Source organism: Apodemus sylvaticus, chromosome 16, assembly GCF_947179515.1.
Source record: "Apodemus sylvaticus chromosome 16, mApoSyl1.1, whole genome shotgun sequence".
Classification (NCBI taxonomy): domain Eukaryota; kingdom Metazoa; phylum Chordata; class Mammalia; order Rodentia; family Muridae; genus Apodemus; species Apodemus sylvaticus.
In genome coordinates this window covers 33,749,968-33,766,674 of record NC_067487.1, presented here as the reverse complement: position 1 = coordinate 33,766,674, position 16,707 = coordinate 33,749,968, and the positions used below count along the sequence as shown (strand labels likewise).

General features: G+C 36.5%; 1 protein-coding gene across 4 annotated transcripts in view; it reads right to left on the bottom strand.

Moving 5' to 3' along the window:
• Positions 1 to 16,707, bottom strand: part of Il7r (interleukin 7 receptor) — a 31,165-nt gene that overhangs the window by 5,386 nt on the left and 9,072 nt on the right. For 3 of the 4 annotated variants that reach the window (XM_052159746.1, XM_052159748.1, XM_052159745.1), the window contains 3 exons: positions 14,078 to 14,216; positions 4,335 to 4,492; positions 1,170 to 1,327 (listed from right to left, as the gene is read on the bottom strand). In XM_052159746.1, coding sequence (XP_052015706.1) covers positions 1,170 to 1,327; positions 4,335 to 4,452 — 276 coding nt within the window. In that variant the 5' untranslated portion in view covers positions 4,453 to 4,492; positions 14,078 to 14,216. Of the gene's footprint in view, positions 1 to 1,169; positions 1,328 to 4,334; positions 4,493 to 14,077; positions 14,237 to 16,707 lie in introns of all 4 variants that reach the window. The other variant, XM_052159747.1, reaches the window with a different exon arrangement.

Here is a 16,707-nt window from a genome sequence, read left to right as displayed (position 1 = left end):
ATTTTTTTATATATTTATTATTTATGACAGTTTTCTTCTAAGTTTTTTGCTCATTCACCTGTTTGAATGTTTGTCTCTAACTTAATGATTAATGATTTTATGTAGACAGACCATCTCGTACTAGTTCTGTGGTAATTTAATACTATTTTATTTGACTTATAATTATATTTGTTATTATGTTTAATACTATTTTTATTTGACTTATAATTATATTTGTTATTATGGACATAAATAAGCCTCCAGTAAAGGTTAGAAATTTTAATTTACTTTTCTTCTTAACAGTCAGCAAGCCGATTTCCTTGAATCATCTATTCATAATCCTTCTTTCTTCTTCTAATGCTGCTTTTCCACTGGTGGTATAGTCAGATGATTAATGGAAGGAGGCAGCATGAACGTCATCCTGTTTGTGTGTATGTGTGGCTATGGAGTCAGGAGAGGAAGGCAGCAGGTGGCTTGGATGGAAATGCACATCTGTAGGTAGCATGCCTCAACACACTGCAAAGCAATACTGATGACCCAGCCTGAATAAAGGGGGCATCAGGCATATGTGAGCATTGTTTTGTTCTTGCTAAAGAGAAGCCATCTTCTATTTATCTATTTGTAATAGGGAGAGCTGAGGTTGATCTGACAGATTTAGAAAATCCCAACTGCCCGGATCCTCTGGTTCTCTCCCATCTCATCTCCTAAATAGATGGTAAGCCCAGCAAGATCATTTTCACCTCAGCAGACCCTGAAGAAACTGACTTAACATCCAGAAAATGAAGAGCAGAAAAACAAATGGTTCCTTCTTCAACTTAATCCTTAGGCATTAATGCAAAAACAAAGTGACAGAAAAAACCTTCCACCCTTTTTTCTGCTGCTCCCAAAAGTCCTATGGAAAAATCATGGCTACTTCTTGGTTATGCTATTCAGAGCTATTATTCTTCCTGATTATCCCATACAATGGAGGCTTTGTAGAGTAAGGGCAGGTTTGTCTGAGCATGTGTTCTTATCTAAGTTCAAACCATAAAGATAAAGCAAATTTAATGAAGAGGAGCCATGGAAGATGCAGAAATTGGGGGGGGGGGTGTTAAGGGTGTAGGACTCCGGTAACCTCTCTGAGTGAAAGCTAAGTTCTGAAAACAGAGCAAGATGACACTTATTTTATGAACACAATTGATTTACATTACCGTCCAGTTGCTGTCACCCCTTTCTGGTCGGTAGGCCACATCATGTTTTAATTTTTTTAAATATTTCTTTTCCAAGTGAGATGTATTAAATGTCACCAAAAAGTCATTTGCTTCACTTCGATAAACTACTTCCAGGCCAAAAGGAGCCTCAGCTTTAACTGTTAAAAAATGAAAAGAAAAGAAAGAAATGAAACCTGTGTGGGAGCCTAAAAAGGGACAAAAATACATTCAAAAATTAAGGAATTGCATCATTTCCCCCTTTCCTGTCCTTCCTTCAAACCCTTCTACATATCATCCTTGCCCTCTTTCACCAAATTCACAGCCTCCTTTTCATTAATTCCTGATAACCACATGTTTTAAAGCCCTTCTGCTCTGAAACCCATGCTTCCCAGAGCTGATCATTCCAAAGACAAATCTTTCTCCAGACATTGCCAGCATTGCCAGACCCTTCCTGTGGCTGGAGTAGCCTTCTGAGTGTTGTGAGTAGATGGAACTGTATCAGTTCAGTCTTGTCCCCTAAATCCTCTCCTGTATAATTCTCATCTTAGTCTCTACATACTTAAGTCCTGTGGGAAAGGAAATTGGGTCACAATGTGGAGGAAATCCTAAATGGTCATAAAATAAATATCATCAGCTATACCAGAGTATGTGTTACTAATAGTCTCCAAAGTAAAGAATTGCAAGGATATGTCCAGGACCTCTGGACCTCACCTCAGATACAAAGAAGTGCAGAGTCCTGATCCTTGCCCTGACTAACAAATTCCAGAGTGGCCTCCAGACTTCCACCTCTGTCAGTTTTAGCTAAATTCACCTACTTGCTTCATAGAGTTGCTGTTTAGAAACAATTTGTCATGTAAGATACACTATTGGAAAGAGAAAGCTATCACATCAAACTCATAGAAAGGTGTTGATTTTCTAGGAAAACATCTGTGTCAGGCTGCTATGTCCAGCTTTGGTTATCAATGTGATTGAAATGAAGCAAGAAGGCAGTAAACTAAGCCTCTAGTCTTAGAGGCTAGGGGTCCCCAAAGAAATGGAAGTGGGAGAGAAAATGCAGGAGAGTAGGATTCTGGTTCTAGGTATTAGTCAGGAACATTTAGTTTAAATTTGTGGAAATGATAATCCAGTGAATGAGATGTCTCTTGAGGAACTAGGAGAAATAATCCTATGAGAAGTATTCTTAGTACTTGTTCAGGGGTGCAGGTATCTTCTAGGACATTTCAGAGACCCATACCACCCCTTTCACAGGGATCTGTCCTCACCTTACTGCCCATCACATGAGAAGCTAGTCTTGAGGTCTGATGTGGAAGATGCCACATGGTCCTCCATGAACACTAGGTATTTTGGAGCTGGGACAATGGATGGGGAAGGTATCTCTAGATTCTGTGGTTGTGCTCTATATGCTCCTATGACTACAGAGGTTTGTATCCTTAGATGGTCTAATGTAAGAAAGAGAACAGATGTCCTCATGCCGTTGAAGTGTTTTCTTAGAGGATCAAGAATTGGTACCCTCCCTGTTCACTCTCCAAGAAAAATATCTCTGCAGTATGAATGACAAACCTTTAAATATAGTGCTTTTTTCTAGTGCATACATTCATCACTGATCCATAGAAAACTTCATCTCCAAATGAGTCAACAACACCCTGTTCATGCTCAAAACTCAAAGATCTAGTCCATTGGAATCCTTACCTCCTCTGCCAGTTATGCCAGCCTAGCTCTTGCTGTTATTGTGTGGTCAACATGTAAAACCATCCGTTGAATGTTTCATTTCTGTGACTTCTGCTCTTTACCTAACATATTGCTTAGATATGGGACTTCTAGTTTTATTCTTTATCATCATTAAGCAACTGAGGTAACTTTCTCACTGTATCTCATATCCAGTGGGAATAGCTCTATTGTCTTTTCTTTTAGAGTAGTGAAAGAGATATTGATAAGGGAGGAAGTTCATATCTTTTAAAACCAACAAAATGTACATTTATGTGATTATTCTGAATGCTTTCCCATATATATTTTACTTGTAAATTCCCAGAGGTAGAAAAATACAAACAGTTAACATGTCATTGAATTACCTCAAATTATATATTATATATTTAAATTATATATTATATATTATTAACCAAAAATATGACTGCTTTTACTAATTATGTTTAACAAAATATAATTATGTGTATTCTAGGTCAAATCAATTATGATATGTTTAACTCCTCACTTAATCATTTTGGAAATACAATTGTATTATAGGTCATAATAGCTAGGCTGTGGTATTTACTTTTTAAAAGTTAAACAATAATTGAATGGTATTTTAAAGATATGATTAAAATATAAGTGAGTAGTTTTGGGGTGACACCTTCCATAGTCAGTAGACATTGTCTGATCAGTAAAAGACCTTTAGTTCAAAGGTAGAAATTCCTTTCAGAAACAGGTCTGATTCAAGAATGCATTACATTCTTCCCTTAAGAACTTGGGCTCAATTCTGCAATATTCACATTTAACCTACATTTATACCCTCTAGTTTATTAGCTTATCCCAAAGATTTTAAACTCACCACTGTCCCAATCATATGAGCAAATTCTTAAAATTAATCTGTCTCCCATCTATCTATCTATCTATCTATCTATCTATCTATCTATCTATCTATCTATCTTTCTATAACTAGATCATTTTATCTATCATCCATTGATTTATCTACCTACCTATCATCTATTTATCATTCAGTTTTCTATCTATCCATTTTTCTCCCACCCATAAGTTCTCTTTCACTTGTAGAACTTTGAAAAATACAGAAAATATACTTTAAATGATTTATTAATTGAGCTATACACATTTGGAATATGATGTGAATATGAAGAAAAGACCTTGACATTTGGAAGAAGTGAATGAAAAAAAATGTGTGGGAAAATAGTAGACAGTCTGCTTCAGTTAAATTCCTTATCTGATGTCAAACGCTTTTTTTCATAGCTGAGTTGGAATATTCTCAGCCTGTTTTCTCACATTAGGAATTCATGATTCATGTGTCAGATTTTTACTTCTTAAAAATGAGCAAGGAAAGTTGCTATTGTCTATTACAAAGTGTTTTCATGGCTTGTATATTTTTATCATTCTGAAAGACATATTTCTGCAGCTATCCAAACCATGGCAACCATACCATCATATACAACTTCTTACCTATTGTGGTTACATCCACATGTTTGCAAATTAAATTCTTTTTTCCAAGCTTCACACATATAATGCTGTTACCAATCAGTGCAAATTCTGTTGTCTTTATAAAATATTTCTCTTGCATCTTATTAAGAGTTAGGCATTTCACGCGTAAAAGAGCCCCGCTGTAGAAACAAAAAGTTAAAAGTCTTTATTTGTGTAGGGCTTTCTGTATACAATTAAAATAACATCGTTTCTCTAGTTGTATGAATTCAATTTTAATGTCTACAGGTACAGAAGTAGGTGAGTTAATGTTGAGGAGAAAAGAGGATGAATTAAAATAGTATAGTTTTCTGTGATATTATAATTATTATGTGCAGATGAGTTTGAAGTGGTGAAACCATGCTTGTGGAAATTAGGAACAAGATCTATGCAGTTTTAGAATTCATCATTAAGAAGCAAATACTTTTTAGGTAAAAATGTAATTGGTGTCTCTTGGGGACAAATGAAAAATATTATAACTGCAAGAAATTCCTTTAAATAGGATTAAAGGAAATGCTAAATTGGTTGGAAAGGTCTATATATATATAACTACATATATTTAATAAGTAAATTAAGGTATTTCCATAGAGCCTTTGTGTTTTGTTTTATTGTTTGATACAGAAATCTTTCTATACACTCATTTCATAGACATTGCTGGTCCTGAACTCACAGAGTTCCCACATGTTGCTGAAGGCGTGTATTACCATGCCCAGGGTGATAGGGCTTTGGATAATGAAACTCAATAATAGAGGTCAAGAAAAGGTAGCAATGTTCTGTGTGGTGTATCATGACTATAACCTTAACATTTGACAGTCTAAAATACAAGGATTGCTGTGGATTTGAGTCCAACACAGTTTACTTAGAACTTCTATGACACTATGGGTATAAAATGATAAGTTACCAGTACTTAAAATGTCAGAGGAGGCACAATTGTATATTACATAGATATTAAAACTATAGGAAATAATATCAATTTGTGAGAGTGAATCTAAAAATTTTAAGTGAAAACATTCTTAAAAATTTACCCCTAACAAACTAAATATCTCAGTATAAGTCACATTCATATTAACACATAACCTCACAATTAAAACTACATGCTTGATTGACTACAGAATACTGAGTTCTATCAAATGGCTAAGAAAGATACAGTGCCAGTATCACCAAATTTATTCCTCAAATAGAGATGATCTATGTTATTCTGTGAATCCAGTTTAAAACTGGCGCCCAAACCTACCAAAATACAGGAAGGAAAATGATCCCTTAAGACTACATACATAGGATTGGGGGTATGACTTGTAGAATACTTACCTAGTTTCCTCAAAGCCCTACATAAATCTGGTATGGTGGAATAGACCTATAATCATAATGCTCAAATCATGGAGAGAAGAACATGAGAAGTTTGAGGTCATTCTCATACACTTAGTGAGATTGAACAGACATAGGACATATAAAACAGTATCTTAAAAATATGTATATAAGCTGGGCAGTGGTGGCGCATGCCTTTAATCCCAGCACTTGAGAGGCAGAGGCAAGCAGATTTCTGAGTTTGAGGCCAGCCTGGTCTACAGAGTGAGTTCCAGGACAGCCAGGGCTACACAGAGAAACCCTGTAATGAAAAAACCAAAAACAAACAAACAAATAAACAAACAAACAAATAAATAAATGTGTATATAAGCAGAGGATTGCTTGGCCTGGCCTCAGTGAGAGAAGACACACCTAACCCTGGAGAGGATTGAGGCCCCAGGGAGTGGAGAGGTCTGGGGCATGGGGGTGGGGTGGGGACATCATCTTGGATGGGGGAGGGGGAGGAATGAGATGAAGAGCTGTCAGAGGGTGGACAAGGAGGGGGATAATGACTGGACTATAAAAAAGATTAAAGAGCAATAATTTTAAAAATGTGTGTTTGGTGGTCTTCAAAACAATCATATTGTATTGTGTCAGGTGTGGTGAGTACCATCAAATCAAAGCAGGTTCAATATTCAATCATCAATTGGCATTATTTACCACATTAACAGAATAAAATACTAAAAAGTTACTCATCTTTCATAGAAGCAGAGTTTTTGATAGAATCACACATTAACTCATGATTCAAAACTTTGACTAGAAACAGAAAAAAGACACTTGTTCAAATGCAATTATAAAAATTTAATATAAATCATAATGGTAAAGATCAGGACAAGGCAGACAGTTCTCTTTGTACATTCATACACAGCAGCACACTGGAGGTTCTTCTCAATTCACAAGAGAAACAAATGTAAGTATAGGCAGACTTGAAAAGTAGAAAACATATTTATTTGCAGAAAAAAATCCTATCTTTTTACGTGGACATTTACAAAGATTTCCAACATGATGGGAAATAATTGAATTCAGCAGAAAACTGCCAGCTATATTTTCTATGGATAGCATCACAAAATTAGAAAATGAAGTTTAAAAATGATAGTTCCTTTGTGATAATAGTAGAAAGATAAAAGACTTAGAACTGAAACTTATAAAGGGTATTCAAGGCTTTTGTACTGGAAATTACAAAACATTTCAGAGAGGTATTTGAAGAAATTTAAATCAATGGGAGCTATGTTTATTTGCTAGCAAATTTGCTATTGATAAATTAGTCTTTCCTGTAACAGCTTTTTATACTATTTATCAAAATTTTATCAATATTTTGAAAATATATAAAAACCAAAAATCACTGAAAAATAGAGGAATAAACACTTATGACTCAGAATAGCATATGTATAAGTATGATCCTTAATCCTACACAATTTTATACATATCTTAAATCTAAACCTAAAGTTTAAGCTATAAAAATAGGAAAATAATGTAAAAGATATTTCTAATTTTCAGAGTAACCAGGTCTTGAGCACACACCAAAAGAGGCACATTTGTGCAGTTCACCAACGAAATCACCAAATCTTCTCACTTCCCAAGGTTTATAACATATTCTGAACACATACACATTTGCTCATACATGCACACACATGTGTATACACACACACACATACACACACACACAAGCATGCACACAGGGATGGGGAGTAGACACAGAAAGACAAATATATATACAATTACTGTCTTCTCACACACACAAACACACACGGATAGACACACAAATGTGCACAGACACTCCCACACACCCTCACTCACATGTATCTTGTTAGTAGGAAGAATTCATTTAGTATAAGTAACTTGCATAGAGGCATTCTGCCAAGATGTCTACTTCCAACTGATCCCAGCTTTCCCTCTCTTCAGGATGACTTAACTGGACTTGGAAAACGAAGAACGCGCAGGCAAACAAGCTCACAATGACACTTTTCAAAAAGAGGGAAATTAAACTTAAAACATGTGAAAAGAGGAAAAATGATAAATTTTCTTTTATTCTGTATCATTTATTTTTATAGTGAGAATGCATGACTTCATTATTTCTTTATTCTTTTCCCCTTTACTCACTTAACCTTAATCTCTTCTTTGCTGACAGTTCACCACAGTTTGGTGGTGGAGGAAGGAATTGTACAATACAAAATATGCCTGTCTCTAATGGTTTTTGAGAAATGTGTATGACATGAAAATATCAGTCAAGTTTTAGGTATAGGATATTTCTTTTTTTCTTTTTTTCTTTTTTCTTTTCAATTTGCCAAGCTGTGACTGTTCATTAACTGACCAGATTACAAAATTTTCTTTCACACTGAATGGTTGCCTTTTGAGTGTGTGACAGTTAATCAGATTCCTAAGAAAGAATTAGGATTCTCATTTCTACCACATCTTAGTTTTGCCAGCTGGTAGTAGTTCCCATCAATGTGATAGCCTTACTATTCTTTCATACTAGATTTCATTCACTTGGTCACATGTCTAGGAGTTGTATTCTAGATGATGTTTATTTTCTTATACCTCATCTTTATAACTTCTGAGTAGCAAGTCACTGAACGAATATGGTACAAATTTTTAATCCTTATTATATGGCTCCTGACCTACCTTTTGTACAGGAAGACAAAGATATTCTCATAGCATTGGCAAAGCTAGACATGGGTCAAAACCAGATATAATTTTTTAAAACTAGACATAAGCGAAGAAATTTTAAGTTTATTTTTTACATATATTTTAACTTTTTTATAGTTATTAAATTTATTTATTCACCTTCCATCCCAATATCAGTCTCCCTCTCCTCCTAGTAACCCCTCATGCAGATCCCCCCTCCATCCCTCCCTCCTCTTCTCCTTCCCTCCTCACTGATGAATTTATTTTTTGTGAATTGTTATCTATGAGAATAGAGAGTTGTTCAAAAGCCCACACCCCAGGATCTTTCTGTGTGGGTTGAGTGCAGTGTCCTCCCTGAGATGCATCACTCAGAAAATAGTAAGAATTAAAAAGCAACAAAGGAACTACATACAAGAGGACAGATGTGAAATGACTGAAAAGCTCAGAAGTCTATCACTAAAAACCATTTAACAGAAATACTTCCAGGATTTGCTGAATTAGAACAGAAGTGAGAGGGAGCATTGGGGGAAATACCAATTTCTGAGCTCAAGGTAGCTGTGCAATGTAGAGAAAACAGAACTAGGGGGGGCTTTATGGAAATACTGAATTTTTTTTTTATGAGCTGAGGACCGAAGCCAGGGCCTTGCACTTGCTAGGCAAGTGCTCTACCACTGAGCTAACTCCCAAACCCATACTGAAATTTAAAACATCTTTAAAGTAAATGAGGATAATATTCAGTTACATATCGTGACCCTGAAGCAGCTTTCTGGTATTTTAGAAATTTAGGCTTGATTACAAATAGCATCAGCCCATTTCTTCGACAATGATATTAGTAAGAGATGACTAATAGGAAATTTCATGTATCTGTCTGTGAAGCTGGGCCTCTTTGGAGGCGTCCTAAGATCCTAAGATCCAAGAACCAGCTGTGTGGACAGAAGCCATGCTGGGACACTAAAGTGAAGCAAGCTGGTTACAATGGCCAGCTTTGGTTTGTGTTACTGACTTTATTTACACAATTATCACCACCACTGGGAGTATGCAGTTCAGTTACAAAACTTTATTTGGTTCCTAACTGTGGATTGGCTGATTTAGAGATGATTTGAAACTCTACTTACACACTAGTCCCTCTCTTTTATGTATTTGTAAAACATTTGAAATATTGCTAGCCCAAACTATAATATGGTCTAAATGTACTGTATACTTTGAACATGTTCTATAAGAAGAACCTAAAGGATCTAAGTATGCTATTTATATTGATTACATGTTGAAATAATAATTTTGGGGTGTATCAAATTAAATAACACATGTTGTAATTAACTTCATTTCTATTTTATTTTTGAAAAAAATGTGCTGCTAGAATAGGTTGGTCACATAACTCTATGGATAAGATTCTGGATTAATCTACAGAATCCCTATAATGGAAAGAGAATTGGTGGCACCTGTGTACCACACATACACATACACACACACACACATACACACACACACATGCATATATACATGCATATGCACTAACACAAACACTAAATGTAATAAAAATATAATTTAAAAATATTTAAAATGACCTATGTGCTCATAGATTTATGGATTATATTTATATTGACCAGAGATGTTCTAGGATATGTATAGCAAGGAGAAGATCACAGTTATTACTCAGATAGTGCATCCATAGTTCATGATTCTGATCTTGTATGTCATTCCTTGGGACAATGGTCCTAAGCCACATTTCCAAATCTGGTTCTGAAAGAAGAGAGTGATGGCTAAAGATCATTTAACCTAAATTTTAATCCCACTGTTCTCTTCTTCCCCTAGTCTTGTGGAGTTTAATATGAGAGATGCCTTTGTCTTGTTGATATAAACAGATGTTCAGATGAAGAAAAAAGGGCATAAAAACAAAATAAAAAAATCAATGAATCAATCAATCGATCGATCAAAGAAACAAAACAACAAAAATGTCCCTGAGAGACAGGATATTGCTTGAAAACACTAAACAATTTAGAGAGAGAGTATAGTTTACTGCCCAGCAGACAGAATACTTAACAATACTTGATAGATATCACTGCTAACATCAGCTGTCATGTAAAGATGACAGTCATGGAGAAAAATAGTGATATATTTAAAGTTGTAGGTGGTATGTGGAAGTAATCAGGGCACAGAAAATGTATAAACAGAGTACGATTGCTTTTGTGGAATCTGATAGAAATTGAATGAGCTCACTCAAAAGACATATCTGACATTTTGAATACTGACAGATAGAATTTCTTATGAGAATTGCACTGAGAGATGGGCCAGTTGGCGGTAATCCTAAAAGTAACAGATAATTGCCCTTGCTTTTGCTCTTATGTTTATTTTATATGAAAATGTTCACACTGAAGTAATCAAGTACCACATGCCAGACATCACCATATATAACCCAGTGTAAGACACTGCGCTGTGATGCTGGTCAGAATATCTCCCTGGTCTAGTTAGTTTTACTATTGGGATTCCATCCCAGGTACTTCTCCCAGAGCTTCTGCTTTGTTGTCCAAGGCACCTCAAACCTGACTAGACTTTCAGTGAAGAAAAGGTAGAACTCTTCCCCAGGTAATAGTGGGTTATTCTGGTACATAACCTGCAGAACAGTCCCACCCTCTTTATACTTTCCCCACTAATTCCTATTGGACCAGAGTCCATAAAGAGTATCCATAGCTTCATAACAATTGCATCTGCCACTGTGAACTAGTTCATTGGTATACATGTAATTCACATCTGTGATCTCTGTTGACCTGATCCCTCCCTGAAGAGCAGCTAACGGGAAAAACAAACAAACAAACAAACAGTTCATTTCTTGTTCAGAGATTGGTATCTGGATCTAGGACAGATGTTAAATTTGTGGCCTAGCATCTAGCAGTGATCACCTATGTGAATAAATTCAGCAAATCCCAGCGCCTACTTCTTCCATTTATATGAAAACAAACATTCTCGAAAGCTAGTACCCTTTGAAGAAGAAACACACAAAATCAGAACTCTCTACCTACCATCTTCTCAACATAAAAGGTACATGAATATCTTACTGAAAGTGTAGATGACTCATGGAAATGTCAGTGATTGAGAAAACTTTTAGCTATTTGATGTCAACCTTTTTTCCCACTTTGTATACCTTAAGGTACACACACACACACACACACACACACACACACATGCACACATATTAAAGCAGGCTTTCTTAACAGAAACAGCTGTCCTGGAAAGCATAATGTGATGATACCCTGGAGAGACTAATATATTTCAGAGAAACTGAAAACACTACAGGGAAGTTTCTTACAGTGGTCAAGAACATGACTTAATGTGTGACTGACAGTGGACACAAAGGTCGGCTGTGGCTTGGTCAAATGAAACAGCAGTGTTCACCACAGCTCACTAAGAACTGGGTGGGAAAACCTGGAGTCAAACCTCTATGTGAAGGGGCACTTTTCCCCATAAATTTGAGAACATTGTTTAGATGAGTTAATTAACTGATTAATCAAGTTGTAGGAATGATTCTTGACATCTGTATTTTGTTTTGGTTTCAGTGAGGGGTATATATGTATGTCCATTGAGTGTGTGTGTGTGTGTGTGTGTGTGTGTGTGCATATGCCTGTGGGTGTTCATGTGTGCACACATGGGGGACAGTGGCCAATATCTTAGGTCTTCCTCTATCATTCTTCACTCTATGTTTCTGAAACAGTGTCTCTCAATGAACATGCAGCTCATTAACTGGGCTAGCTTGACTAGCCAGTAGAGCTCACAGATCCATCTATCTTCTGAGACAGGGCTTCTATGTATAGCCAGGGCTGTCCTAGAACTCACTCTGTAGACCAGGCTGGCCTCAAACTCAGAAATCTGTCTGCCTTTGCCTCTGCCTCTGCCTCTCTGCTCTGCCTCTGCCTCCCAAGTGCTTGGATTATGGGAATGCCCCACCACTGCCCAGCTACATCTATCTTCTTAACTGCCATCTGCAGCATAGCTCAGGGGTGGGATTACAGACACCATACTCAGCTTTTACATAGATTCTAGGCATCTAAACTCAGGTCCACCAGCTTGCACAGCAAGAAATTTGCTGACTGAGGCATGTCTTTACATCTTGAATATTTATGCTTTTGTTCTCCATAGAATATGTGCTACAAAAATACAATTAAGCCTTATTTATAATAGCCAGAAGCTGGAAAGAACCCAGATGTCCCTCAGTGGAGAAATGGATACAGAAAATGTGGTATATTTACACAATGGAATACTACTCAGCAGTTTAAAACAATGAATTCGTGAAATTCTTAGGCAAATCGTTGGAACTGGAAAATAACATCCTAAGTGAGGTAACTCATTCGCAAAAGAACACACAGGGAATGCAGTCACTGATAAGTGGATATTAATCCAGAAGCTCTGAATACCCAAGACACGACTCACATATCAAATCATTCCCAAGAGGAAAGAAGGAGAGGGCCCTGGTTCTGGAAAGGCTTGATGCAGCAATGTAGGGGATTACCAAGACAGAGAAGTGGGAGGGGGTCTTATGGGACTTATGGGGACGGCGGAACAGGGAAAGGGAAAATCATATGAATGTAAACAAAGAATATAATAAATAAATAAATAAATAAATAAATAAATAAATAAATAGATGAATATCTATGGAAATCAAAAAAGAAAGAAAGGCTTAGTTCATCCTGTGGCATTCAACTCCAAGATATTATTCCTTCAGTGACTTCAGGAAATACATATGCATAGAATCAGGAAACTGCTATAGATGCAGGAAAGTGAGAATCTATAGCTTATCTGGGTTGTAGGTGGCAAAGGACTTCCTTAGTGCTCATGTAACTTAAGAAGTCCTTTTTCACTACTGCAGATCTCGACATACTTTCCTTATATGGAAACGTACAAAAAATGAGGTCATCTGATATGAATTTTGAAATAGCCACAAGTCAAAATTTCATATTAGAGTATTTTTTCAAGTCACTAGAGATAATAACCCTTGACAACAAGCAATGGCTATGGGGGAAGAAGAAGATACAACTTCCTGAGTCTTTATCAATGTTCAGACCTAAAGCTTTCTTTGCACTTTGATTTCCTCTAGGGCCATATGAAACCAAGAATCAATTTGGTTCTATGGATTACTGGAAATTTTCCATTGACTAGATTGTCTGGAATTCAACTGTTCAAACAGGGTGGGTGATTTTTAGACATATATTCATAGAATTATGACTTAATGTCTTTTCTCCATTGCTAATTAAATATTAGATGTTTACTTGATCTCTTTACATATAGTTAATTGTTTAATCACCATAACCTTCCCGTGAGATCTAGTCATTCATTTTTTTTAAATGAAGAAACTAAAGAATGCATGATATATAACTTGCTGCAAATCAAAAAGTTATTAAGCATTGGCACTGGAACTAGAAGCCAAGCAATTACACTGCATAATAGAATTTGAAAATAGTGCACTGCCTTACGGGGACATTCAAGAAGTGGCAACATTTATTTAGATCACTGTGAATGTGAAGAGCTGTAGAATCTCCAAAATCAAAAACACCATTTGTGCATGTCTCTGAGAGCTAACAAATGGAGGGAGAGTTGCCTCACTTTAATTTCTAGCAAGGGGCAAAGTATTTCAGAAAGTTTTGAGAACCTAGTAAATTTTAGTATTTGATACTTAGAACAGATACCCTTTCCTTTGCAGGTCCTGAAAGAAACACATAGAGAGAGATAGGAGATGGATTCCAAAGCACCATGGAAATCATCTTCCTCACCATATCTCAAATTCCAGATTAGTGGTGTTGATGTCTGAGTCATTAAAAGCACATGTCAGTGAATGCTGACTTCCATCCACTTCCAACTGGCTGTGGCACCAGAAGGAATGATCCTCCAGTTCTGCATCTTCTAGGTCTCCTGGGAAGAACAAAACACAGCTGTTAAGGGGAAAAGGAAACAAATGTATCAGTTGAAAATATGATACCCTTTAATAAAATGTCACCTGTGTGACAGACACACACACACACATATATGTGATAGACATATATATACACATATATATATGTGTATATGTATATATACATATATATATGTATATATATATATATATAGTTTATCGAAAGGAAGAAATTCTAAGGACAGAGAAAAAGGTTTTAGTTTTGTTTTGTTTTGTCTTCTTTTTTCTTTCTTTTTTTATTTTGTTTTTTCAAGACAGGGTTTCTCTTTATAGCCCTGGCTGTCCTGGTACTTACTCTGTAGACCAGGCTGGCCTCAAACTCAGAAATCTGCCTGCCTCTGCTTCCCAAGTGCTGTGATTAAAGCCATGCACCACCACTGCCAGGCTGAGAAAAAGTTGTAATGTCCTCTCTCTGTCTCTCTTTGTCTCTCTGTCTGTCTCTGTCTGTCTGTCTATCTGTCTGTCTGTCTGTCTCTCTCTCTCTCTCACACACACATACACACACACACACACACACACACACACACACACACACACACACACACACCAGAAACACACAAGCCACACCCAATGTGCAGGAGCAGATTACAAAGTATTCTAACTGAAAAAAAATTATCATAGTGCAGGAATAAGTTCCAGGTAACATCTAAACAGTTCTATCATTGGACTAGTATGTTGGAAAATTATAAGGAGCATGGACAAACTCTTTCCCTTGTTTATATCAGAATTCCTTTGCTACATCTTAAAACTGCATTTATAAAGTATTTATTTGAGGTTATATTCTCCCCTTCAGCCAAGTGATCTAATATGTTCAGGGAAGGTAAGGCCTCGCATAATGCTAAATGTTAATGCTAAATGTTAATGAACAAATCCCCAATGAGACTTTAAAACATTGAAATTATCTTTTTTACACTGAAGTGTTTATATATTTCAGATAGGGAATCTTGTATTTCATTTGTATGCCACCTAATCCAATCTTGGTTTTCTCTGCTGGTCTTCATTTGTTCCCTTCCAAGATTCCTTTCAAATGAAAGATGATAGTAACCATTTTGGTTCAAAGTTTACATTTTTATGGGATTGCTTATTGTTCCCTAAAATGGCATCACAACTTAACAGTAATATTGATGGCTCCATTCTGTGGCAACAGAGAGCATCTTAAATGACCTACTGAGGCAACTATAAAACAGTAAACTCCAAGGATAAAAAGTTTTACCCTACTTGATTAGATTTTTTTCAGCTACTGTATTCTATACATATCAGTATAGATATTTCTAGAAGAAAGTGGAAGATGGAATTTTTTTTGTATGTGTAGCCATTTTTGGTAACTGCAATTTGACAAAGATGTTATTTGATTTCCTAAGCTGACTTGTAGAGCCTATGATTAAATAGGTATTTGTATGTGTGTGTATGTGTGTGTGTGTACAAAACTATACACATATGTATATATAACGTGTGCACATATACATATATTCTATATATATACATATGCATATATAATATATATATTATATAAAATAGCAGAATAAAGTCAGAAAATCTTTCAGGAAATGCATTTCAATAAGGACAAGGAAAATCTAGAGTAATCAAAGGTTTATATCATGAGGGTGGAGTGTGGAGAGCCTCTGACAGCTTCCAGGCATTTAATCTCACCCAAAATAGAGACTTTATACTTTTCTGGTTTTCATATGGAAACAGGATGTACTAAGCCTGGCCCCAGATGAGTGGCTTAGCAGCTTTATGCAGTTTCAATTGCATTCTCTTTAATTAATGAACCCCCAAGGTCTGTAGAAAGGTTAATAAAATTGGTTGTGAACAGGCCAACCAGGTGAGTGGCTGTACTAAGGAACAGATCTCAGAGCTCACCTAGACGCAGACTGGGCTTGCTGTTCACAGCTACAGGAATTTGACTTTCTAGGCTTTCCCAGAGCCTAGCATTTCACAGAGGGAGCATCAGTAAGCTTCTTTATGTATGGTATAGGTTGTCTGCGCTTATAGGGCAGCTCTCAGCTCTCACACTGTCTGGCACCTTGTGCCTTTAACCACCTCTCTGTGATAGATAGGACTTACTGTTTGGATTTAGACATCCTGTGGATCATCTTTATGACATAGCCTTTCCATGTATGACAGGGGACAGAGAAGGCACACTTCAAGCAGATGACAGGCACCAGCTGAAGAGTGGACCCTCTCACACTCCAGTCACACATTCTGGCCAAGAGTGTCTCGAGTTATCTCACACAATATGCAAATAGCTGATCATGCCACCAAAGCAGCTGTGTCTGAAGGAGCCATCCATTGACTCTTTAGCAGGTGTTGTTAATGGGGCGCAATTGCTCTGGAACCGAACACGGGAAAAGTCACATGCCATTGTGCAAGAACATTCTACCTGCTGTGAGCTGAAGATCTCTGAACTGAGAGTAACACATGCAGAGGGTGTGCACGCTGAGCTGCGCT